At 29.0% G+C, this 25,575-nt stretch overlaps 2 protein-coding genes across 2 annotated transcripts in view; one reads left to right on the top strand and one right to left on the bottom strand.

Annotated features, from left to right (window-relative positions):
- Nucleotides 1–1,917: 1,917 nt before the first annotated feature.
- Nucleotides 1,918–24,382, bottom strand: LOC111419901 (acidic phospholipase A2 PA4-like). The gene is made up of 7 exons (XM_023052787.2): nucleotides 24,314–24,382; nucleotides 2,926–2,980; nucleotides 2,735–2,871; nucleotides 2,544–2,680; nucleotides 2,350–2,488; nucleotides 2,156–2,293; nucleotides 1,918–2,102 (listed from the first exon to the last, which is right to left on the bottom strand). The coding sequence occupies exons 2-7, from the start codon at nucleotides 2,926–2,928 to the stop codon at nucleotides 1,949–1,951; spliced, it is 708 nt and encodes a 235-aa protein (XP_022908555.2). The 5' UTR covers nucleotides 2,929–2,980; nucleotides 24,314–24,382; the 3' UTR covers nucleotides 1,918–1,948.
- Nucleotides 6,340–25,575, top strand: part of LOC111420598 (Carboxypeptidase D svr) — a 63,440-nt gene continuing 44,204 nt past the window's right edge. Inside the window, exons 1-3 of the mRNA XM_071200974.1 lie at nucleotides 6,340–7,159; nucleotides 7,226–7,809; nucleotides 24,177–24,410. Coding sequence (XP_071057075.1) covers nucleotides 6,477–7,159; nucleotides 7,226–7,809; nucleotides 24,177–24,410 — 1,501 coding nt within the window. The 5' untranslated portion in view covers nucleotides 6,340–6,476. The remainder of the gene's footprint in view (nucleotides 7,160–7,225; nucleotides 7,810–24,176; nucleotides 24,411–25,575) is intronic.

Genomic DNA, 25,575 nt, shown 5'->3' with positions numbered 1-25,575 from the left:
GCTGTCAACTTGCTTATGTCGTTTAAACACAAATGATAGTTTTTTGTTAGTTAAGTTTTTATTAATTTTAAGTGTTCAAAATGGAGAGTTACACATTTAGTGAACAAACTGACATGATTTTGACATTAGGGGAATGTCAAGCAGCCACTAACCGTTATCGGGAGAAATTTCCGAATCGCAGAGCGCCCAATCGAAAAACATTTTTAAGGACTGAAACACGTTTAAGGGAAAATGGGACGTTTAAGCCGAAATTTAGTAAGTAACAGTAACGTAAGATCAGTCCGAACACCCGAACTAGAAGAAGATATTCTAGACTACGTAGAAGAAAATACTACAGCTTGTACTTTGGATATGGCGAGGCATTTTTTAACTTCAAAAACAACTGTCTGGAGTGTTCTTCACTAGCAACAACTTTATCCATTTCATTGTTACAAAGTTCAGGAAGTTCGACTGGCTGATTACCCACTGCGACTGCAATATTGCCAAATAATGCAGCACAAAATCCAAATTGATGATCAGTTTTAAGAAAAAGTGCTTTTTACAGATGAATCCACTTTTTCTAAAGATGGAATCTTCAATTTGAGAAATTTACATAGTTGGGCGGACGAAAATCCAAGATTTAAGAAAACTTGGAAATCACAATGGAGATTTTCTCTTAACGTTTGGGCTTTTCTTGCCATCAAGGCTGGATGGACATACATACAGGCGACATTTAGAAGAATTAGATGATTTTTTTAGATGACGGTCCTTTAAACACAAGGCAAGCAATGTGGTATATGCATGATGGTGCTCCTGCGCATAGTACACAGGTTGTCCAAGAATTTCTGAGGGAACGTTTTCCGGGACGGTGGATTGCACGAGGACCGATAAGTTCTCTCCGATAAGATCGCCGGATCTTACACCTGTAGATTTTTATTTATGGGGACGCGTTAAATCGCTAATTTACTGCGTTTAAATCAGTTGATCGAAAACGAGTTGATCAACTGAGGTTGCGAATTGTTGATTCATTTGATCAACTTCAAACTGAGATCGATGTTTTCCGCAGAGTGCGCTTTAATTTAAGACGGCGATATCAGGCGTGCATCTGCTTTAGTATTTTTTTGTTCTTTTTTATTTATTACTATAATTTTATAATTTTATTGTTATTGTTAATATTTTTGTTATGTTCTTGTTTGTTGTAACCAGCAATTAAATTTATTGTTTTGGAGATTACATTCTTTTATTCAACTAAAATAAATTAACACTGGATTTAACTAAGTCTGCACTTAGAAATTTATGCAAATAATGGTTATTAGCTCAGTTCGTTTTTCAATTGTCATCGCCAACTCAGATCTTGCGGAATATGTTTCCTTTTTTTGTTTGTTACGATTGAAATCAAAGCTTAACATTTTCGCGTATAACTCGAAAACGGTAAATGTTATCCAAATTTTCAAAGAGTGATAATAGTTTCTAAAATAAATTTTCTATTAAAAAGTTCAAAAATAAATTTAGGGTTACGAACGAACAAAAAAGTTCTGAGCAAACAAATTTTAGGGACATCATGTATAGCATGGTTGCCGCCGCCCGATCAAAGTCAAAATTGGTTCAATGATTTTGCTTGATATTTTTTTACCCTGTACCAAATTTCAACGCTCTACCATAAATGGTATTGAAAATATTTAGAAAAATGTGTTAAAATTTCTGAACTTTCATGCCCCATATCTTAGCCATTTGAAGACTTTTATAATAATTTTTTTTCACGAATCGTCATCATTTTTGCTCTAGTAGGTATATGAGGTTAATTTTATTCCCCGAGTCACCGGAACACCCTGTATAGCGCCACCAGGTGGAGATATCAAAATTTTTTATTAAAATAATCGATCTCAAATTTTAATTTAAACAAACATTATTTGAAACATTTTTCGATAAAAAGAAAGGTCGGTTAAATATTTTTTATTAATTCATTTACTTATAACAATCTTATTTTACGTAAAAATCGTTCGAAAAAATTTAATTTCCTCCCATTTAACGTCCTAAGCCGCTCCACCCGATACTTAGGGGCCGATTCAAACTTGATCGGGCAAGTTTTCCTCCCTTGTTCGTCAAAATTAATTAATTCACCCCTAAAAAATCGAATTAGTTAACTGAGATTCATTTAAAATTCGAATTAACTTACAATTTATTATCACAATTATCCTCAGTAAAACAACTAACTTTAACTATGTTGAAAAAAATCGATCCAATTACATTCCCAGCACTCGTTTGAGTGCTTTTTAAACACTCTTGGAATCTTAAATCACAATCGCAGTGGGATCTAAAAAAAAAATTATTAAATAATAATTATTGTGTTAATTATTAATTTATATTTACCTTGTGTAAGATGAATCATTACAAACGTCTCCTCTACATTCCCCGGCGTTTAACGAATTTGCGCAATTATCGTGTTCCCTACAACATTTATCTTCTTCTCTGTGTTCGCCTAATTCGTTGAAAAATCGAGCTTTTGTACCTATTTAAATAATATTGATGAAATAAAATTAATTTTTAAGATTAAATAAGCAAACCTTGTCCACACCATAAAGTCCCAGGGAATATAAATCCATATTCTTGCTTCTCAATGCACGGAGCTTCCATTTTATCCAAGATATTATCATCAACAAACATCACTTCATCTTCACTCAAAATATCATTAACATAATTTCTAAAATTGCTAAATTAATTGAAATGGTTCAAATTAATTTAAATAATTACTTACCTATCAGTGTGAACTTTGCAAAAAGGCGAATCGGCTGCAAACTCGATAATTTTCGTTTGATCTTCATTGCAAAAGAAAACTTTGCAGCTTGCAAAGTTTATTAAAACAAATAAGAAAGCAATACAAATACTTTGAGCCTAAAAATAAAATTTGAAGTACTAATAAATGTTTTAATGCAAAATAGAACTCACCATCGTGTTCCACGAATCCAATTTGTGAATTTATCCTTCAAAAAACGAGTTAAACCTGCAACAAGCACGGAATTTTTGTAAATATTCGAGTAGCACTTAAAGTAAAGCAAATAACCGAAAAGCAAACAATTTTAATCGATGAAGATTATCAATTTATGAAATTTTGGGTTTAAATTTATTTTTATTATAACTTAATATCTCAATTCGTTTTTGAGATATGATTTTTTAAATTTATGTTTCATCGATAATATATTCAAAGATGCAGAGTTGGATTTAAAAAATTTTAACAACCACATTTCTAGGAATTAAGAAATTATTTTTGGTACATTCAATCTTCATCAAATTTACTTTAAAATGTTTTTTATTTCAACTTAATAACTCAATTCGTTCTTGAGATACAATTTTTTTAATTTTATGTTTTATTGATAACAATCAAAAATGCAGAGTTGGATTTAAAAAATCATAACAACTACATTTATAGGAATCAAGAAATTATTTTTGGCACATTAAATCTTTATTAAATTTGCTTTAAAATGTTTTTTATTTCAACTTAATATCTCAATTCGTGCTTGAGATACGATTTTTTTAAGTTTATGTTTCAGCGGTAACAATCAAAGATGCAGAGTTGGATTTAAAAAATCATAACAACCACATTTATGGGAATTAAGAAATTATTTTTGGCACATTAAATCTTTATCAAATTTGCTTTAAAATGTTTTTTATTTCAACTTAATATCTCAATTCGTTCTTGAGATACGATTTTTTTAAATTTATGTTTCAACGGTAACAATCACAGATGCAGAGTTGGATTTAAAAAATCATAACAACCATATTTATGGGAATTAAGAAATTATTTTTATCACATTAAATCTTTATCAAATTTGCTTTAAAATGTTTTTTATTTCAACTTAATATCTCAATTCGTTCTTGAGATACGATTTTTTTAAGTTTATGTTTCACCGGTAACAATCAAAGATGCAGAGTTGGATTTAAAAAATCATAACAACCACATTTATGGGAATTAAGAAATTATTTTTGGCACCTTAAATCTTTATCAAATTTGCTTTTAAATGTTTTTTATTTCAACGTAATATCTCAATTCGTTCTTGAGATACGATTTTTTAAAGTTTATGTTTCAGCGGTAACAATCAAAGATGCAGAGTTGGATTTAAAAAATCATAACAACTACATTTATAGGAATTAAGAAATTATTTTTGGCACATTAAATCTTTATCAAATTTGCTTTAAAATGTTTTTTATTCCAACTTAATATCTCAATTCGTTCTTGAGATACGATTTTTTTAAGTTTATGTTTCAGCGGTAACAATCAAAGATGCAGAGTTGGATTTAAAAAATCATAACAACCACATTTATGGGAATTAAGAAATTATTTTTGGCACCTTAAATCTTTATCAAATTTGCTTTTAAATGTTTTTTATTTCAACGTAATATCTCAATTCGTTCTTGAGATACGATTTTTTAAAGTTTATGTTTCAGCGGTAACAATCAAAGATGCAGAGTTGGATTTAAAAAATCATAACAACTACATTTATAGGAATTAAGAAATTATTTTTGGCACATTAAATCTTTATCAAATTTGCTTTAAAATGTTTTTTATTCCAACTTAATATCTCAATTCGTTCTTGAGATACGATTTTTTTACGTTTATGTTTCAGCGGTAACAATCAAACATGCAGAGTTGGATTTAAAAAATCATAACAACCACATTTATGGGAATTAAGAAATTATTTTTGGCACATTAAATCCTTATCAAATTTGCTTTAAAATGTTTTTTATTTCAACTTAATATCTCAATTCGTTCTTGAGATACGATTTTTTTAAGTTTATGTTTCAGCGGTAACAATCAAAGATGCAGAGTTTGATTTAAAAAATCATAACAACCACATTTATGGGAATTAAGAAATTATTTTTGGCACATTAAATCTTTATCAAATTTGCTTTAAAATGTTTTTTATTTCAACTTAATATCTCAATTCGTTCTTGAGATACGATTTTTTTAAGTTTATGTTTCAGCGGTAACAATCAAAAATGCAGAATTGGATTTAAAAAATCATAACAACTACATTTATAGGAATCAAGAAATTATTTTTGGCACATTAAATCTTTATCAAATTTGCTTTAAAATGTTTTTTATTTCAACTTAATATCTCAATTCATTCTTGAGATACGATTTTTTTAAGTTTATGTTTCAGCGGTAACAATCAAAAATGCAGAGTTGGATTTAAAAAATCATAACAACTACTTTTATGGGGATCAAGAAATTATTTTTGGCACATTAAATCTTTATCAAATTTGCTTTAAAATGTTTTTTATTTCAACTTAATATCTCAATTCGTTCTTGAGATACGATTTTTTTAAGTTTATGCTTCACCGGTAACAATCAAAGATGCAGAGTTGGATTTAAAAAATCATAACAACCACATTTATGGGAATTAAGAAATTATTTTTGGCACATTAAATCTTTATCAAATTTGCTTTAAAATGTTTTTTATTTCAACTTAATATCTCAATTCGTTTTTGAGATACGATTTTGTTAAGTTTATGTTTCAGCGGTAACAATCAAAGATGCAGAGTTGGATTTAAAAAATCATAACAACTACATTTATAGGAATTAAGAAATTATTTTTGGCACATTAAATCTTTATCAAATTTGCTTTAAAATGTTTTTTATTTCAACTTAATATCTCAATTCGTTCTTGAGATACGATTTTTTTAAATTTATGTTTCAGTGGTAACAATCAAAAATGCAGAGTTGGATTTAGAAAAACGATGTTTATGGTAGATAAGAAATTATTTATGATGCATTAAATTTGCTTTAAAATGTTTTTTTATTTCAACTTAATATCTCAATTCGTTCTTGAGATACGTCTTTTTTAAATTTATGTTTCATCGATAACTTGGATTTAGAAAATCATAACAATATAACGATGTTTATAGAAGATAAGAAATTATTTATTATGCATTAAATTTGCTTTAAAATGTACTTTATTTCGTAATGATATCTCAATTCGTTCTTAAGATAAGATTTTTTTGAATTTGTTTTTGGTAAACGTCATGCAATTAAGGAAACAAACAATTTTATGTTATATATTAATCAAATGTATGTAATTTAGGGTGTATAGAAAATATTTCAATAAGAATAATTAATTAATTTGTTTATAAATGTTAAATTTTAAATTATTTATTTTAGCCCCATCTATCAACGAAATAACGTTATTAAGTTGATTTGTTAAGTTTATTTAATTATTAATAAAAAAGAAATTTTATTTTTTTCTAATCAAAATTAATTAATTAAACGATTTATTTTATTAAAAATAATTTAATTATTATTATTTTAAAACAAATTATTATTATTCCCTTCTTTACCGACATGAAACGTCAAACGTCATCAAAAAAAAATTTTTCCCGTTAACCTCAATCTCGTCCCAAACGTCATTACCCATAAAGAAAGCAAAAAAAGCGATTAATTCCAAGAAACAATGTTTTAATTAACTCCTACGCAACAAACAAGATAATCATTTTCTTCCAATATGTTTTTTCCGGCGGTGATTTTCGCCTTTTTAGCGATACCATCGGTTTTAATCGACTCAAAGAGTGTTTTTCGAAGAAGTTCCCAACAAAAAGAGGATTTCCTTAATAACCCCAAGTATTTAAACTACCAAGAGTTAACTCAGTATTTTAAAATACTCCAAAACGAGTATCCGAGCTTGGCGAAACTAGAAAGTGTCGGCAAATCGGTTAAACAACGCGATTTATGGGTGTTAAGGGTCGGAAAAGACGTCGAATCAAGACCTTTATTGAACCCGATGATGAAATTGGTGGCGAATATGCACGGTGATGAAACCGTGGGGAGGATGTTGGTTATATTTATGGCCCAATATTTATTGGATAATTATGGGAGAGATGAGAGAGTTACTAAGTTGGTTAATAACACAGAGATTTATTTGATGCCTTCTATGAATCCTGATGGGTATGAGGATTCGTTAGAGGGGTCATGCGAGTCAAAAAGGGGGTATATTGGGAGGAATAATGCAAGAGGGAAGGATTTAAACCGAGATTTTCCCGATCAATACCACAAATATGGGGCTAACTTAATTAATCGGCAACCTGAAACTTTGGCAATGATGACTTGGATTGTCTCAAACCCTTTTGTGTTATCAGCTAATTTACATGGAGGGGCTGTTGTTGCTAGTATTCCTTTTGATAACTCAGGGTAGTTATAAAAAAATCATTTTTTCTTTGTTAATTTAAATTAATTAACCTTTTTGTTTTATTTTAGGCGAGTTTCAGCTTCAAAATACAAAACGGGGCACAGCAACCCATCCCCTGATCACTCCTATTTCACCAAATTAGCTTATTTGTACGCCCAAAATCACCGTTACATGAAAACAGGGCGATCTTGCGACACCGAAGACTTCCCCGGTGGGGTTACAAACGGGGCCGAATGGTATGAACTCGATGGTGGGATGCAAGATTACAATTACATCCACTCGAATTGCTTTGAAATCACCCTCGAATTGAGTTGTTGCAAATTTCCTTTGGCAAATACCTTACCGAAAGAGTGGGAGTTAAATAAAGAACCTTTATTGTTGTTGATGGAGGCTACTCATTGGGGAGTTAAAGGTTTAATTCAAGATGAGAAAGGAAGGGGGGTTCCCGAAGCGGTTGTTGTGGTTGAAGGAATTAAGCACAATGTGACTTCATCGAATCGAGGGGAATATTGGAGGTTATTAGTCCCAGGGAATTATGTTATGTATGCTTTTGGGTATGGTTATGGGGTGTCTGAGAAGATTCGTGTTACCATTGTTGAAGGGGCCACAACAAGACAGGATTTTATGTTGAAAAAAAGCGGAAGGATGCAAGGTAATAAAGATAATGTGTGGGTGGGTGAGGAGAATTGGGCTTGGGCTTAATTATAAATAATCTCATTTTTTAATAATCTCATTAATAATAAGTTTTAATCAGGGATCTTATTTGGTTGTGGGATAAAGAGTGTTTAATTTCTTTTAAGAAAGAAAGGGTTGTTTATTATTTTTAATCTCGAATGATGTATTTTTTTATTACTTTTTAATCTAATTAATCTATAATTAATTGATTTGTGATTTTGAAAGCGATCAAAAAGAATGTATTGCTCAATTTGGGTAAGAAAATAAAAGTTATGCAAAACAAGGTGTATTTTATTAAGTTAATTAAGACAAAAAATAATAAATAACCCTTCCTTCCAAATGTTAACGATTAAAAGTTATCAAAAAAGATAGAAAACGTGATTTGGTGTCGGTCAAAATGGCTCAAATTAATTAAAATCAGTTTTAAATTAATTAAAATTAAAATTATTTCCAAATATATTCCAAATTAAAATTTATAATATGGGAAAAGCTCATTGGTGTTGATGAAAATTGTTCTAATCAATGTAAAACATCCTTAGGATACTTAGCGATGACGAAAATATTAAGAAAAATGATTTTGACATTTTTTTAATGTGTTTAAAAGATGATAGGAAACAGAAAACTTCAATTAGTGTGGGTCAAAATGGCTCAAATCAATTAAAAACAGTATTAGATTACTTAATAAAGACATAAGAGGCTAGAAAAATTAATAGAGATGATTTACATAAAATTAAAACATTTTGGAATATAGGAAAAGGTCATTGGTGTTGATGAAAATTGTTCTAATCAATTCAAAACATCCTTAGGATACTTAACGATGACGAAAATATTAAGAAAAATGATTTTGACAGTTTTTTTATGTGTTTGGAAGATGATAGGAAACAGAAAACTTCAATTGATGTGGGTCAAAATGGCTCAAATCAATTAAGAATTGTTTTAGATTAGTTAATAGAGACATAAGAGGTTAGAAAAATTAATAGAGATGATTTGCATAAAATTAAAACATTTTGGAATATAGGAAAAGGTCATTGGTGTTGATGAAAATTGTTCTAATCAATTCGAAACATCTTTAGGATACTTAACGATGACGAAAATATTAAGAAAAATGATTTTGACATTTTTTTAATGTGTTTAAAAGATAATGGGAAACAGAAAACTTTAACTGGTGTGGGTCAAAATGGCTCAAATCAATTAAGAATTGTTTTAGATTACTTAAGAAAGACATAAGGGGTTAGAAGAGTTAATAGGGATGATTTGCATAAAATTAAAACATTTTGGAATATAGGAAAAGGTCATTGGTGTTGATGAAAATTGTTCTAATCAATTCGAAACATTCTTAAGATACTTAGCGATGTCGAAAATATTAAGAAAAATGATTTTGACAGTTTTTTAATGTGTTTCAAAGATGATGGGAAACAGAAAATTTTAACTGGTGTGGGTCAAAATGGTTCAAATCAATTAAAAATAGTTTCAGATTATTTAATAAAGACATAAGGGGTTAGAAGAGTTAATAGGGATGATTTGCATAAAATTAAAACATTTTGGAATATAGGAAAAGGTCATTGGTGTTGATGAAAATTGTTCTAATCAATTCAAAACATTTTTAGGATACTTAACGACGACGAAAATATTAAGAAAAATGATTTTGACAGTTTTTTAATGTGTTTGAAAGATGATAGGAAACAGAAAACTTCAATTGGTGTGGCTCAAAATGGCACAAATCAATTAAGAATTGTTTTAGATTACTTAATAGAGACATAAGAGGTTAGAAAAATTAATAGAGATGATTTGCATAAAATTAAAACATTTTGGAATATAAGATAAGGTCATTGGTGTTGATGAAAATTGTTCTAATCGATTCAAAACATCCTTAGGATACTTAACGATGACGAAAATATTAAGAAAAATTATTTTGACAGTTTTTTTATGTGTTTGGAAGATGATAGGAAACAGAAAACTTCAATTGATGTGGGTCAAAATGGCACAAATCAATTAAGAATTGTTTTAGATTACTTAATAGAGACATAAGAGGTTAGAAAAGTTAATAGGGATGATTTGCATAGAATTAAAAAATTTTGGAATATGAGAAAAGATCATTGGTGTTGATGAAAATTGTTCTAATCAAGTCAAAACATCCTTAGGATATTTAACGATGACGAAAATATTAAGAAAAATGATTTTGACATTTTTTTAAAGTGTTTGGAAGATGATGGGAAACAAAAAACTTTGATTGGTGTGGATCAAAATGGCTCTATTCAATTAAAAATAGTTTTAGCTTACTTATTAAAGATATAATGAGTTAGAAAAGTTAATAGGGATGATTTGCATAAAACTAAAACATTTTGGAATATGGGAAAAGGTCATTGGAGTTGATGAAATTTGTTCTAATCAATTCAAAACATCCTTAGGATAGTAAACGATGATGAAAATGTTTAAAAAAATTATTTTGACATTTTTTTAATGTGTTTGGAAGATGATAGGAAACAGAAAATTTTAATTGTTGTGGGTCAAAATGCCCCAAATCAATTAAAAACAGTTTTAAATTACTTAATAAAGACATAAGGGGTTACAAAAGTGAATAGGGATGATTTGCATAAAATTAAAAGATTTAGGAATATGGGAAAAGGTCATTGGTGTTGATGAAAATTGTTCTAATCAATTCAAAACATTTTTAGGGTACTTAAAGATGACGAAAATATTAAGAAAAATGATTTTGACAATTTTTTAATATGTTTGGAAGATGATAGGACACAGAAAATTTTAATTGTTGTGGGTCAAAATGGCCCAAATCAATTAAAAACAGTTTTCAATTACTTAATAAAGACATAAGGGGTTACAAAAGTGAATAGGGATGATTTGCATAAAATTAAAAGATTTAGGAATATGGGAAAAGGTCATTGGTGTTGATGAAAATTGTTCTAATCAATTCAAAACATTTTTAGGGTACTTAAAGATGACGAAAATATTAAGAAAAATGATTTTGACAATTTTTTAATATGTTTGGAAGATGATAGGACACAGAAAATTTTAATTGTTGTGGGTCAAAATGGCCCAAATCAATTAAAAACAGTTTTCAATTACTTAATAAAGACATAAGGGGTTACAAAAGTGAATAGGGATGATTTGCATAAAATTAAAACATTTAGGAATATGGGAAAAGGTCATTGGTGTTGATGAAAATTGTTCTAATCAATTCAAAACATCCTTAGGATACTTAACGATGACGAAAATATTAAGAACAATGATTTTGACATTTCTTGAACGTGTTTTTAAGATGGTAGGAAACAGAAAACTGTAATTTGTGTGTGTCAAAATGGCTAAAATCAATTAAAAACAGTTTTAGATTACTTAATAAAGACATAAAGGGTTAGAAAAGTTAATACGGATGATTTGCATAAAATTAAAAAATTTTGAAATATGGGAAAAGGTCATTGGTGTTGATGAAAATTGTTCTAATCAATTCAAAACATCCTTACGATACTTAACGATGACGAAAATATTAAGAAAAATAATTTTGACATTTTTTTAATGTGTTTGAAAGATGATGGGAAACAGAAAACTTCAATTGGTGTGGGTCAAAATGGCTCAAATCAATTAAAAACAGTATTAGATTACTTAATAAAGATATAAAGGGTTAGAAAAGTGAATAGGGATGATTTGCATAAAATTAAAAAATTTTGGAATATGGGAAAAGGTCATTGGTGTTGATGTAAATTCTTCTAATCAATTTAAAACATCCTTAAGATACTTAACGATGACGAAAATATTAAGAAAGATGACTTTGACATTTTTTTAATGTGTTTGGAATATGATAAGAAACAGAAAACTTTAATTGGTGTCGGTCAAAATGGCTCAAATCAATTAAAAACAGTTTTAGATTACCTAATAAAGACATGAGGGGTTACAAAAGTTAATAGAGATGATTTGCATGAAATTAAAACATTTAAGAATATGGGAAAAGGTCATTGGTGTTGATCAAAATTGTGCTAATCAATTCAAAACATTCTTAGGATACTTAGCGATGACGAAAGTATTAAGAAAAATGTTTTTGACATTTTTTTAAAGTGTTTGGTAGATGATGGGAAACAGAAAACTTTAATTGGTGTGGGTCAAAATGGCTCAAATCAATTAAAAACAGTTTTAGATTACCTAATAAAGACATGAGGGGTTACAAAAGGTAATAGAGATGATTTGCATGAAATTAAAACATTTAAGAATATGGGAAAAGGTCATTGGTGTTGATCAAAATTGTGCTAATCAATTCAAAACATTCTTAGGATACTTAGCGATGACGAAAGTATTAAGAAAAATGTTTTTGACATTTTTTTAAAGTGTTTGGTAGATGATGGGAAACAGAAAACTTTAATTGGTGTGGGTCAAAATGGCTCAAATCAATTAAAAACAGTTTTAGATTACCTAATAAAGACATGAGGGGTTACAAAAGGTAATAGAGATGATTTGCATGAAATTAAAACATTTAAGAATATGGGAAAAGGTCATTGGTGTTGATGGAAATTGCTCTTATCAATTCAAAACATCCTTAGGATACTTAAGGATGACGAAAATATTATGAAAAATGATTTTGACTTTATTTTAAAGTGTTTTGAATACGACAGGAAATAAAAAGCTGTAATTGATGTAGGTCAAAATGGCTCAAATCGATAAAAAACACTTCTAAATTACTTAATAGAGACTTAAGAAGTAAGAAAAATTAATGAGGATGAATTGCAGAAAATTAAAAGATTTTCTTATGTGGGAAAATTTCATTGATGTTAATAAAAATTGTTCTAATAAACTCAAAACACCCTTAGGATGCTTAATGATGATGAAAAAATAAAGAAAAATGATTTTGACTTTATTTTAAAGTGTTTTCAAGACTATAGGAAAGAGAAAACTTTAATTGATGTAGGTCAAAATGGCTCAAATCGATTAAAAACACTTCTAAATTACTTAATAAAGACTTAAGAAGTAAGAAAAATTAATGAGGATGATTTGCAGAAAATTAAAAGATTTTCTTATGTGGGAAAATTTCATTAATGTTAATAAAAATTGTTCTAATAAACTCAAAACATCCTTAGGATGCTTAATGATGATGAAAAAATGAAGAAAAATGATTTTGACTTTATTTTAAAGTGTTTTTAAGACTATAGGAAAGAGAAAGCTGTAATTGATGTAGGTCAAAATGGCTCAAATCGATTAAAAACACTTCTAAATTACTTTATAATGACTTAAGAGGTAAGAAAAATTAATGGGGATGATTTGCAGAAAATTAAAAGATTTTCTTATGTGGGAAAATTTCATTGATGTTAATAAAAATTGTTCTAATACACTCAAAACATCCTTAGGATAGTTAATTATTATGAAAAAATAAAGAAAAATGATTTTGACTTTATTTTAAAGTGTTTTGAATACGATAGGAAATAGAAAACTTTATTTGATCTAGGTTAAAATGGCTGAATCGAGTAACAACACTTCTAGATTAACGTGATAAAAAAATTTTCGAATTTTGTTGTACTTTTACTGGTTTATTTATATTTTTGTTGTCTAACTAGTTTCGGCAAAAGCCATCATCAGAGACAAAAGTCAATGTATTTTACAGGAAATTAACATCGAAAACTTGTAACATCTACCACAAAAGATGTCCATGCGGAGTTAAATCTTTAAAGATTTGTAAAAGAATTTTACGTTTATTTTAAGTAAATTTGTGACAATAATAATTTTAATTTGTTCACGGCTTTATATTTTCGATGTTAATTTCCTGTAAAATACATTGACTTTTGTCTCTGAGGATGGCTTTTGCCGAAACTAGTTAGACAACAAAAATATAAATAAACCAGTAAAAGTACAACAAAATTCGAAAATTTTTCTATCACGTTAAACAAACTGGTATAATGGATATTAACTTCAATTTCAACCTAATCAACTTCTAGATTACTTAGTAACTTACGTCGTTACTTTTATCTACAACTATTGAATTATCTATTCGTTATACATTTGATTTTTGACGGGTAATGACACCCATTACTCATGACTGACAAAGTGTTGAATAATGAAGCCATTATTCCACAGTTCTGACACGGCCTACTAATCAAAAAAATAAAATATTAACAGAAATGACAGCTTTCTTATATTGAGGTTATGTCTGAAATGTCTATCAAGTTTTTTTTTTTCCTTTTTTTGATTTTTTTTTCAAAATTAAATAGTTGTAGATAAAGTATAGTATTCAACTTGCGTATAATGGATGTTACCCACTCAGATTACAACTACATCTTCTTGGGTAACAGCCGCCATTATACGCTTGTTGAATAATATACTATTATCTACAACTATTGAATTATCTATTCGTTATACAATTGATTTTTGACTGGTAATGACACCCATTACTCATGACTGACAAAGTGTTGAATAATGAAGCCATTATTCCACAATTCTGACACGGCCTACTAATCAAAAAAATAAAATATTAACAGAAATGACAGCTTTCTTATATTGAGGTTATGTCTGAAATGTCTATCAAGTTTTTTTTTTCCTTTTTTTGATTTTTTTTTTCAAAATTAAATAGTTGTAGATAAAGTATAGTATTCAACTTGCGTATAATGGATGTTACCCACTCAGATTACAACTACATCTTCTTGGGTAACAGCCGCCATTATACGCTTGTTGAATAATATACTATTATCTACAACTATTGAATTATCTATTCGTTATACAATTGATTTTTGACTGGTAATGACACCCATTACTCATGACTGACAAAGTGTTGAATAATGAAGCCATTATTTCACAGTTCTGACACAGCCTACTAATCAAAAAATAAAATATTAACAGAAATGACAGCTTTCTTATATTGAGGTTATGTCTGAAATGTCTATCAAGTTTATTTTTTTTCCTTTTTTTGATTTTTTTTTTCAAAATTAAATAATTGTAGATAAAGTATAGTATTCAACTTGCGTATAATGGATGTTACCCACTCAGATTACAACTACATCTTCTTGGGTAACAGCCGCCATTATACGCTTGTTGAATAATATACTATTATCTACAACTATTGAATTATCTATTCGTTATACAATTGATTTTTGACTGGTAATGACACCCATTACTCATGACTGACAAAGTGTTGAATAATGAAGCCATTATTCCACAATTCTGACACGGCCTACTAATCAAAAAAATAAAATATTAACAGAAATGACAGCTTTCTTATATTGAGGTTATGTCTGAAATGTCTATCAAGTTTTTTTTTTTCCTTTTTTTGATTTTTTTTTTCAAAATTAAATAGTTGTAGATAAAGTATAGTATTCAACTTGCGTATAATGGATGTTACCCACTCAGATTACAACTACATCTTCTTGGGTAACAGCCGCCATTATACGCTTGTTGAATAATATACTATTATCTACAACTATTGAATTATCTATTCGTTATACAATTGATTTTTGACTGGTAATGACACCCATTACTCATGACTGACAAAGTGTTGAATAATGAAGCCATTATTCCACAATTCTGACACGGCCTACTTATCAAAAAAATAAAATATTAACAGAAATGACAGCTTTCTTATATTGAGGTTATGTCTGAAATGTCTATCAAGTTTTTTTTTTCCTTTTTTTGATTTTTTTTTTCAAAATTAAATAGTTGTAGATAAAGTATAGTATTCAACTTGCGTATAATGGATGTTACCCACTCAGATTACAACTACATCTTCTTGGGTAACAGCCGCCATTATACGCTTGTTGAATAATATACTATTATCTACAACTATTGAATTATCTATTCGTTATACATTTGATTTTTGACGGGTAATGACACGCATTACTCATGACTGACAAAGTGTTGAATAATGAAGCCATTATTCCACAGTTCTGACACGGCCTACTTATCAAAAAAATAAAATATTAACAGAAATGACAGCTTTCTTATATTGAGGTTATGTCTGAAATGTCTATCAAGTTTATTTTTTTTCCTTTTTTTGATTTTTTTTTTCAAAATTAAATAGTTGTAGATAAAGTATAGTATTCAACTTGCGTATAATGGATGTTACCCACTCAGATTATAACTGCAACTACATCTTCGTGGGTAACAGCCGCCATTATACGCTTGTTGAATAATATACTATTATCTACAACTATTGAATTATCTATTCGTTATACAATTGGTTTTTGACGGGTAATGACACGCATTACTCATGACTGACAAAGTGTTGAATAATGAAGCCATTATTCCACAGTTCTGACACGGCCTACTAATCAAAAAATAAAATATTAACAGAAATGACAGCTTTCTTATATTGAGGTTATGTCTGAAATGTCTATCAAGTTTTTTTTTTCCTTTTTTTGATTTTTTTTTTCAAAATTAAATAGTTGTAGATAAAGTATAGTATTCAACTTGCGTATAATGGATGTTACCCACTCAGATTATAACTGCAACTTCATCTTCATGGGTAACAGCCGCCATTATACACTTGTTGAACAATATACTATTATCTACAACTATTGAATTATCTATTCGTTATACAATTGATTTTTGACGGGTAATGACACCCATTACTCATGACTGACAAAGTGTTGAATAATGAAGCCATTATTTCACGGTTCTGACACAGCCTACTAATCAAAAAATAAAATATTAACAGAAATGACAGCTTTCTTATATTGAGGTTATGTCTGAAATGTCTAACAAGTTTATTTTTTTCCTTTTTTTGATTTTTTTTCAAAATTAAATAGTTGTAGATAAAGTATAGTATTCAACTTGCGTATAATGGATGTTAACCACTCAGATTATAACTGCAACTTTATCTTCATGGGTAACAGCCGCCATTATACACTTGTTGAACAATATACTATTATCTACAACTATTGAATTATCTATTCGTTATACAATTGATTTTTGACGGGTAATGACACGCATTACTCATGACAGACAAAGTGTTGAATAATGAAGCCATTATTCCACAATTCTGACACGGCCTACTAATCAAAAAAATAAAATATTAACAGAAATGACAGCTTTCTTATATTGAGATTATGTCTGAAATGTCTTTCAAGTTTATCTTTTTTCCTTTTTTTTGATTTTTTTTTCAAAATTAAATAGTTGTAGATAAAGTATAGTATTCAACTTGCGTATAATGGATGTTACCCACTCAGATTACAACTACATCTTCGTGGGTAACAGCCGCCATTATACGCTTGTTGAATAATATACTATTATCTACAACTATTGAATTATCTATTCGTTATACATTTGATTTTTGACGGGTAATGACACCCATTACTCATGACTGACAAAGTGTTGAATAATGAAGCCATTATTCCACAATTCTGACACGGCCTACTAATCAAAAAAATAAAATATTAACAGAAATGACAGCTTTCTTATATTGAGGTTATGTCTGAAATGTCTATCAAGTTTTTTTTTTTCCCTTTTTTGATTTTTTTTTTCAAAATTAAATAGTTGTAGATAAAGTATAGTATTCAACTTGCGTATAATGGATGTTATCCACTCAGATTATAACTGCAACTTTATCTTCATGGGTAACAGCCGCCATTATACACTTGTTGAACAATATACTATTATCTACAACTGTTGAATTATCTATTCGTTATACAATTGATTTTTGACGGGTAATGACACGCATTACTCATGACTGACAAAGTGTTGAATAATGAAGCCATTATTCCACAATTCTGACACGGCGTACTAATCAAAAAATAAAATATTAACAGAAATGACAGCTTTCTTATATTGAGGTTATGTCTGAAATGTCTTTCAAGTTTATCTTTTTTCCTTTTTTTTGATTTTTTTTTCAAAATTAAATAGTTGTAGATAAAGTATAGTATTCAACTTGCGTATAATGGATGTTACCCACTCAGATTACAACTACATCTTCGTGGGTAACAGCCGCCATTATACGCTTGTTGAATAATATACTATTATCTACAACTATTGAATTATCTATTCGTTATACAATTGATTTTTGACGGGTAATGACACCCATTACTCATGACTGACAAAGTGTTGAATAATGAAGCCATTATTCCACAATTTTGACACGGCCTACTAATCAAAAAATAAAATATTAACAGAAATGACAGCTTTCTTATATTGAGGTTATGTCTGAAATGTCTATCAAGTTTATTTTTTTTTCTTTTTTTGATTTTTTTTTTCAAAATTAAATAGTTGTAGATAAAGTATAGTATTTAACTTGCGTATAATGGATGTTACCCACTCAGATTACAACTACATCTTCGTGGGTAACAGCCGCCATTATACGCTTGTTGAATAATATACTATTATCTACAACTATTGAATTATCTATTCGTTATACAATTGATTTTTGACGGGTAATGACACCCATTACTCATGACTGACAAAGTGTTGAATAATGAAGCCATTATTTCACGGTTCTGACACAGCCTACTAATCAAAAAATAAAATATTAACAGAAATGACAGCTTTCTTATATTGAGGTTATGTCTGAAATGTCTAACAAGTTTATTTTTTTCCTTTTTTTGATTTTTTTTCAAAATTAAATAGTTGTAGATAAAGTATAGTATTCAACTTGCGTATAATGGATGTTAACCACTCAGATTATAACTGCAACTTTATCTTCATGGGTAACAGCCGCCATTATACACTTGTTGAACAATATACTATTATCTACAACTATTGAATTATCTATTCGTTATACAATTGATTTTTGACGGGTAATGACACGCATTACTCATGACAGACAAAGTGTTGAATAATGAAGCCATTATTCCACAATTCTGACACGGCCTACTAATCAAAAAAATAAAATATTAACAGAAATGACAGCTTTCTTATATTGAGATTATGTCTGAAATGTCTTTCAAGTTTATCTTTTTTCCTTTTTTTTGATTTTTTTTTCAAAATTAAATAGTTGTAGATAAAGTATAGTATTCAACTTGCGTATAATGGATGTTACCCACTCAGATTACAACTACATCTTCGTGGGTAACAGCCGCCATTATACGCTTGTTGAATAATATACTATTATCTACAACTATTGAATTATCTATTCGTTATACATTTGATTTTTGACGGGTAATGACACCCATTACTCATGACTGACAAAGTGTTGAATAATGAAGCCATTATTCCACAATTCTGACACGGCCTACTAATCAAAAAAATAAAATATTAACAGAAATGACAGCTTTCTTATATTGAGGTTATGTCTGAAATGTCTATCAAGTTTTTTTTTTTCCCTTTTTTGATTTTTTTTTTCAAAATTAAATAGTTGTAGATAAAGTATAGTATTCAACTTGCGTATAATGGATGTTATCCACTCAGATTATAACTGCAACTTTATCTTCATGGGTAACAGCCGCCATTATACACTTGTTGAACAATATACTATTATCTACAACTGTTGAATTATCTATTCGTTATACAATTGATTTTTGACGGGTAATGACACGCATTACTCATGACTGACAAAGTGTTGAATAATGAAGCCATTATTCCACAATTCTGACACGGCGTACTAATCAAAAAATAAAATATTAACAGAAATGACAGCTTTCTTATATTGAGGTTATGTCTGAAATGTCTTTCAAGTTTATCTTTTTTCCTTTTTTTTGATTTTTTTTTCAAAATTAAATAGTTGTAGATAAAGTATAGTATTCAACTTGCGTATAATGGATGTTACCCACTCAGATTACAACTACATCTTCGTGGGTAACAGCCGCCATTATACGCTTGTTGAATAATATACTATTATCTACAACTATTGAATTATCTATTCGTTATACAATTGATTTTTGACGGGTAATGACACCCATTACTCATGACTGACAAAGTGTTGAATAATGAAGCCATTATTCCACAATTTTGACACGGCCTACTAATCAAAAAATAAAATATTAACAGAAATGACAGCTTTCTTATATTGAGGTTATGTCTGAAATGTCTATCAAGTTTATTTTTTTTTCTTTTTTTGATTTTTTTTTTCAAAATTAAATAGTTGTAGATAAAGTATAGTATTTAACTTGCGTATAATGGATGTTACCCACTCAGATTACAACTACATCTTCGTGGGTAACAGCCGCCATTATACGCTTGTTGAATAATATACTATTATCTACAACTATTGAATTATCTATTCGTTATACAATTGATTTTTGACGGGTAATGACACCCATTACTCATGACTGACAAAGTGTTGAATAATGAAGCCATTATTTCACGGTTCTGACACAGCCTACTAATCAAAAAATAAAATATTAACAGAAATGACAGCTTTCTTATATTGAGGTTATGTCTGAAATGTCTAACAAGTTTATTTTTTTCCTTTTTTTGATTTTTTTTCAAAATTAAATAGTTGTAGATAAAGTATAGTATTCAACTTGCGTATAATGGATGTTACCCACTCAGATTACAACTACATCTTCTTGGGTAACAGCCGCCATTATACGCTTGTTGAATAATATACTATTATCTACAACTATTGAATTATCTATTCGTTATACAATTGATTTTTGACTGGTAATGACACCCATTACTCATGACTGACAAAGTGTTGAATAATGAAGCCATTATTCCACAATTCTGACACGGCCTACTTATCAAAAAAATAAAATATTAACAGAAATGACAGCTTTCTTATATTGAGGTTATGTCTGAAATGTCTATCAAGTTTTTTTTTTCCTTTTTTTGATTTTTTTTTTCAAAATTAAATAGTTGTAGATAAAGTATAGTATTCAACTTGCGTATAATGGATGTTACCCACTCAGATTACAACTACATCTTCTTGGGTAACAGCCGCCATTATACGCTTGTTGAATAATATACTATTATCTACAACTATTGAATTATCTATTCGTTATACATTTGATTTTTGACGGGTAATGACACGCATTACTCATGACTGACAAAGTGTTGAATAATGAAGCCATTATTCCACAGTTCTGACACGGCCTACTTATCAAAAAAATAAAATATTAACAGAAATGACAGCTTTCTTATATTGAGGTTATGTCTGAAATGTCTATCAAGTTTATTTTTTTTCCTTTTTTTGATTTTTTTTTTCAAAATTAAATAGTTGTAGATAAAGTATAGTATTCAACTTGCGTATAATGGATGTTACCCACTCAGATTATAACTGCAACTACATCTTCGTGGGTAACAGCCGCCATTATACGCTTGTTGAATAATATACTATTATCTACAACTATTGAATTATCTATTCGTTATACAATTGGTTTTTGACGGGTAATGACACGCATTACTCATGACTGACAAAGTGTTGAATAATGAAGCCATTATTCCACAGTTCTGACACGGCCTACTAATCAAAAAATAAAATATTAACAGAAATGACAGCTTTCTTATATTGAGGTTATGTCTGAAATGTCTATCAAGTTTTTTTTTTCCTTTTTTTGATTTTTTTTTTCAAAATTAAATAGTTGTAGATAAAGTATAGTATTCAACTTGCGTATAATGGATGTTACCCACTCAGATTATAACTGCAACTTCATCTTCATGGGTAACAGCCGCCATTATACACTTGTTGAACAATATACTATTATCTACAACTATTGAATTATCTATTCGTTATACAATTGATTTTTGACGGGTAATGACACCCATTACTCATGACTGACAAAGTGTTGAATAATGAAGCCATTATTTCACGGTTCTGACACAGCCTACTAATCAAAAAATAAAATATTAACAGAAATGACAGCTTTCTTATATTGAGGTTATGTCTGAAATGTCTAACAAGTTTATTTTTTTCCTTTTTTTGATTTTTTTTCAAAATTAAATAGTTGTAGATAAAGTATAGTATTCAACTTGCGTATAATGGATGTTAACCACTCAGATTATAACTGCAACTTTATCTTCATGGGTAACAGCCGCCATTATACACTTGTTGAACAATATACTATTATCTACAACTATTGAATTATCTATTCGTTATACAATTGATTTTTGACGGGTAATGACACGCATTACTCATGACAGACAAAGTGTTGAATAATGAAGCCATTATTCCACAATTCTGACACGGCCTACTAATCAAAAAAATAAAATATTAACAGAAATGACAGCTTTCTTATATTGAGATTATGTCTGAAATGTCTTTCAAGTTTATCTTTTTTCCTTTTTTTTGATTTTTTTTTCAAAATTAAATAGTTGTAGATAAAGTATAGTATTCAACTTGCGTATAATGGATGTTACCCACTCAGATTACAACTACATCTTCGTGGGTAACAGCCGCCATTATACGCTTGTTGAATAATATACTATTATCTACAACTATTGAATTATCTATTCGTTATACATTTGATTTTTGACGGGTAATGACACCCATTACTCATGACTGACAAAGTGTTGAATAATGAAGCCATTATTCCACAATTCTGACACGGCCTACTAATCAAAAAAATAAAATATTAACAGAAATGACAGCTTTCTTATATTGAGGTTATGTCTGAAATGTCTATCAAGTTTTTTTTTTTCCCTTTTTTGATTTTTTTTTTCAAAATTAAATAGTTGTAGATAAAGTATAGTATTCAACTTGCGTATAATGGATGTTATCCACTCAGATTATAACTGCAACTTTATCTTCATGGGTAACAGCCGCCATTATACACTTGTTGAACAATATACTATTATCTACAACTGTTGAATTATCTATTCGTTATACAATTGATTTTTGACGGGTAATGACACGCATTACTCATGACTGACAAAGTGTTGAATAATGAAGCCATTATTCCACAATTCTGACACGGCGTACTAATCAAAAAATAAAATATTAACAGAAATGACAGCTTTCTTATATTGAGGTTATGTCTGAAATGTCTTTCAAGTTTATCTTTTTTCCTTTTTTTTGATTTTTTTTTCAAAATTAAATAGTTGTAGATAAAGTATAGTATTCAACTTGCGTATAATGGATGTTACCCACTCAGATTACAACTACATCTTCGTGGGTAACAGCCGCCATTATACGCTTGTTGAATAATATACTATTATCTACAACTATTGAATTATCTATTCGTTATACAATTGATTTTTGACGGGTAATGACACCCATTACTCATGACTGACAAAGTGTTGAATAATGAAGCCATTATTCCACAATTTTGACACGGCCTACTAATCAAAAAATAAAATATTAACAGAAATGACAGCTTTCTTATATTGAGGTTATGTCTGAAATGTCTATCAAGTTTATTTTTTTTTCTTTTTTTGATTTTTTTTTTCAAAATTAAATAGTTGTAGATAAAGTATAGTATTTAACTTGCGTATAATGGATGTTACCCACTCAGATTACAACTACATCTTCGTGGGTAACAGCCGCCATTATACGCTTGTTGAATAATATACTATTATCTACAACTATTGAATTATCTATTCGTTATACATTTGATTTTTGACGGGTAATGACACGCATTACTCATGACTGACAAAGTGTTGAATAATGAAGCCGTTATTTCACAGTTCTGACACAGCCTACTAATCAAAAAATAAAATATTAACAGAAATGACGGCTTTCTTATATTGAGGTTATGTCTGAAATGTCTATCAAGTTTTTTTTTTCCTTTTTTTGATTTTTTTTTTCAAAATTAAATAGTTGTAGATAAAGTATAGTATTTAATTTGCGTATAATGGATGTTACCCACTCAGATTACAACTACATCTTCGTGGGTAACAGCCGCCATTATACGCTTGTTGAATAATATACTATTATCTACAACTATTGAATTATCTATTCGTTATACATTTGATTTTTGACGGGTAATGATACCCATTACTCATGACTGACAAAGTGTTGAATAATGAAACCATTATTCCACAATTCTGACACGGCCTACTAATCAAAAAAATAAAATATTAACAGAAATGACAGCTTTCTTATATTGAGGTTATGTCTGAAATGTCTATCAAGTTTTTTTTTTTTCCTTTTTTTGATTTTTTTTTTCAAAATTAAATAGTTGTAGATAAAGTATAGTATTCAACTTGCGTATAATGGATGTTACCCACTCAGATTACAACTACATCTTCGTGGGTAACAGCCGCCATTATACGCTTGTTGAATAATATACTAATTTTTGACTTTTTTGAAAGTGTTTTTAATACTATAGGAAATACAAAACTTTAATTGGTGATTATCAAAATGGTTCAAATTCGTTAAAACTAATTTTAAATTATTTAATAATGACTTAAGAATTTATAAAAATTGATCGGGGTGAAATCTCTCAATTTCGAACTGATAATCATAAGTTAATCAAGAACTAAATTTATTTCAAGTATTTTTAGCATTGACAAGTTAGAATTAATAAATTAATTTGAATACTTTATGTATTTCAGGTAAATTCACCGAACAAGAAAACATCACAACACCGGAATTCGACGAGTTTGGATTCGTTTTGCGCGATAAAAACGAATTTCGACACCACGATTACACAGAAATGGAAAATTTTTTGATAGAGTACAACGAGACTTACCCCAATATAACCGATTTGAAATCAATTGGAAAATCGGTTGAAGGAAGAGAACTTTATGTCTTGGTTTTGGGAAACACTCCACTTAAACACGTTCCAGGTAAAATCAAAATCAAAAAATAATATACTTATATATAGGAATATAGTTTCAATTTCAAAGTTGGAACTTAATTGAAATTAAATTATTTATTTTTTTAATTTATATGAGTATGATGAGTGGGTAGAGGAAGTAATTTTTTTATCAATAATAAAATACCCAAACCGCATTGAAAGGAATAATTGATAAAGATTTTAAATCGTAAAATGTCGTTGTGTATTAATAAAACTTCCCAGATTGCGGTTTTAACTCCTTATTCTAATTTGCGTTCGACATAATCATAGAAAATAAAACTTGGTTTTGTTAGTAACATTTATGGGGTTTCCTTAAATCACTAAGAATCATCTTAATTTCAAATAATAAGCACTGGGGAATACCGTTATTAATAAAATTAAAACGAAAATAACATATATACAGGTGTCCCACGTAAGCGACAAAGTATGTACAGGTGTCCAAATTTAATAATAATAAATAAATTTATTGCCATAATAAGAAACAAAAAATACAAATTAAAGAAAATGTATACATTTAACTTAATACATAAATACGGGCAAAAGGGTCGATTTATCGCGTAAGCGATATCTTCCAAACAACCCAATCAATCAGCAGTATACTAAGTTATATAAGAAAAACTATGAATAAACGGCAAGCTGCTATGCTAAACTTATGGTCACTAAAAACGGTGCATAATGATAGTTGCTGGAATAAAAGAAGAAGAGAAGAGAAGAAAAGGGAGAAAAAGAAGTTCTCAAGAAGATACTTGGAGAGCCAATAAATGACGTTTTAGGTGGTTTTTAAATGTTACAAGGTGAGGAATATTACGGATCTCAGTAGGCAGACTATTCCAAAGGGTTACTGCCTGCACAGCAAACGATTTATGGTAAATCTCGGTACTATGGGTCGGGAACATAAGCACAGAATCTAACTGAGATCTAGTAGGTAAACCATGCGACGATAAGCGTTGAAATATACAATACAAATACCTTGGGGTTTGATTGTGAAGAACAGTATATAACATAGTTAATATACGAAACGATCTACGGTTCTGACAGCTTAATATCTGCAAATAATTACGGTATGGGATTATGTGTTGAGATCTCTCGAGATCAAAGATATACCGTATGCAGTTCTTTTGAAGTCTTTGCAGTTTGTTTCGTAGTGTTACCGA

Source organism: Onthophagus taurus, unplaced genomic scaffold (genome assembly GCF_036711975.1).
Source record: "Onthophagus taurus isolate NC unplaced genomic scaffold, IU_Otau_3.0 ScKx7SY_15, whole genome shotgun sequence".
NCBI lineage: Eukaryota > Metazoa > Arthropoda > Insecta > Coleoptera > Scarabaeidae > Onthophagus > Onthophagus taurus.
This window is presented reverse-complemented; position numbering and strand designations above follow the sequence as displayed.

What these genes read in the sequence shown, in the direction of transcription:
- LOC111419901 (XM_023052787.2), bottom strand. An exon ending in TGCAAAGTTCACACTGATAG is followed by an intron (nt 2,681 to 2,734) that starts GTAAGTAATTAT and finishes TAGCAATTTTAG; the next exon opens with AAATTATGTTAATGATATTT. An exon ending in GATAATTGTGATAATAAATT is followed by an intron (nt 2,103 to 2,155) that starts GTAAGTTAATTC and finishes TCGATTTTTTAG; the next exon opens with GGGTGAATTAATTAATTTTG.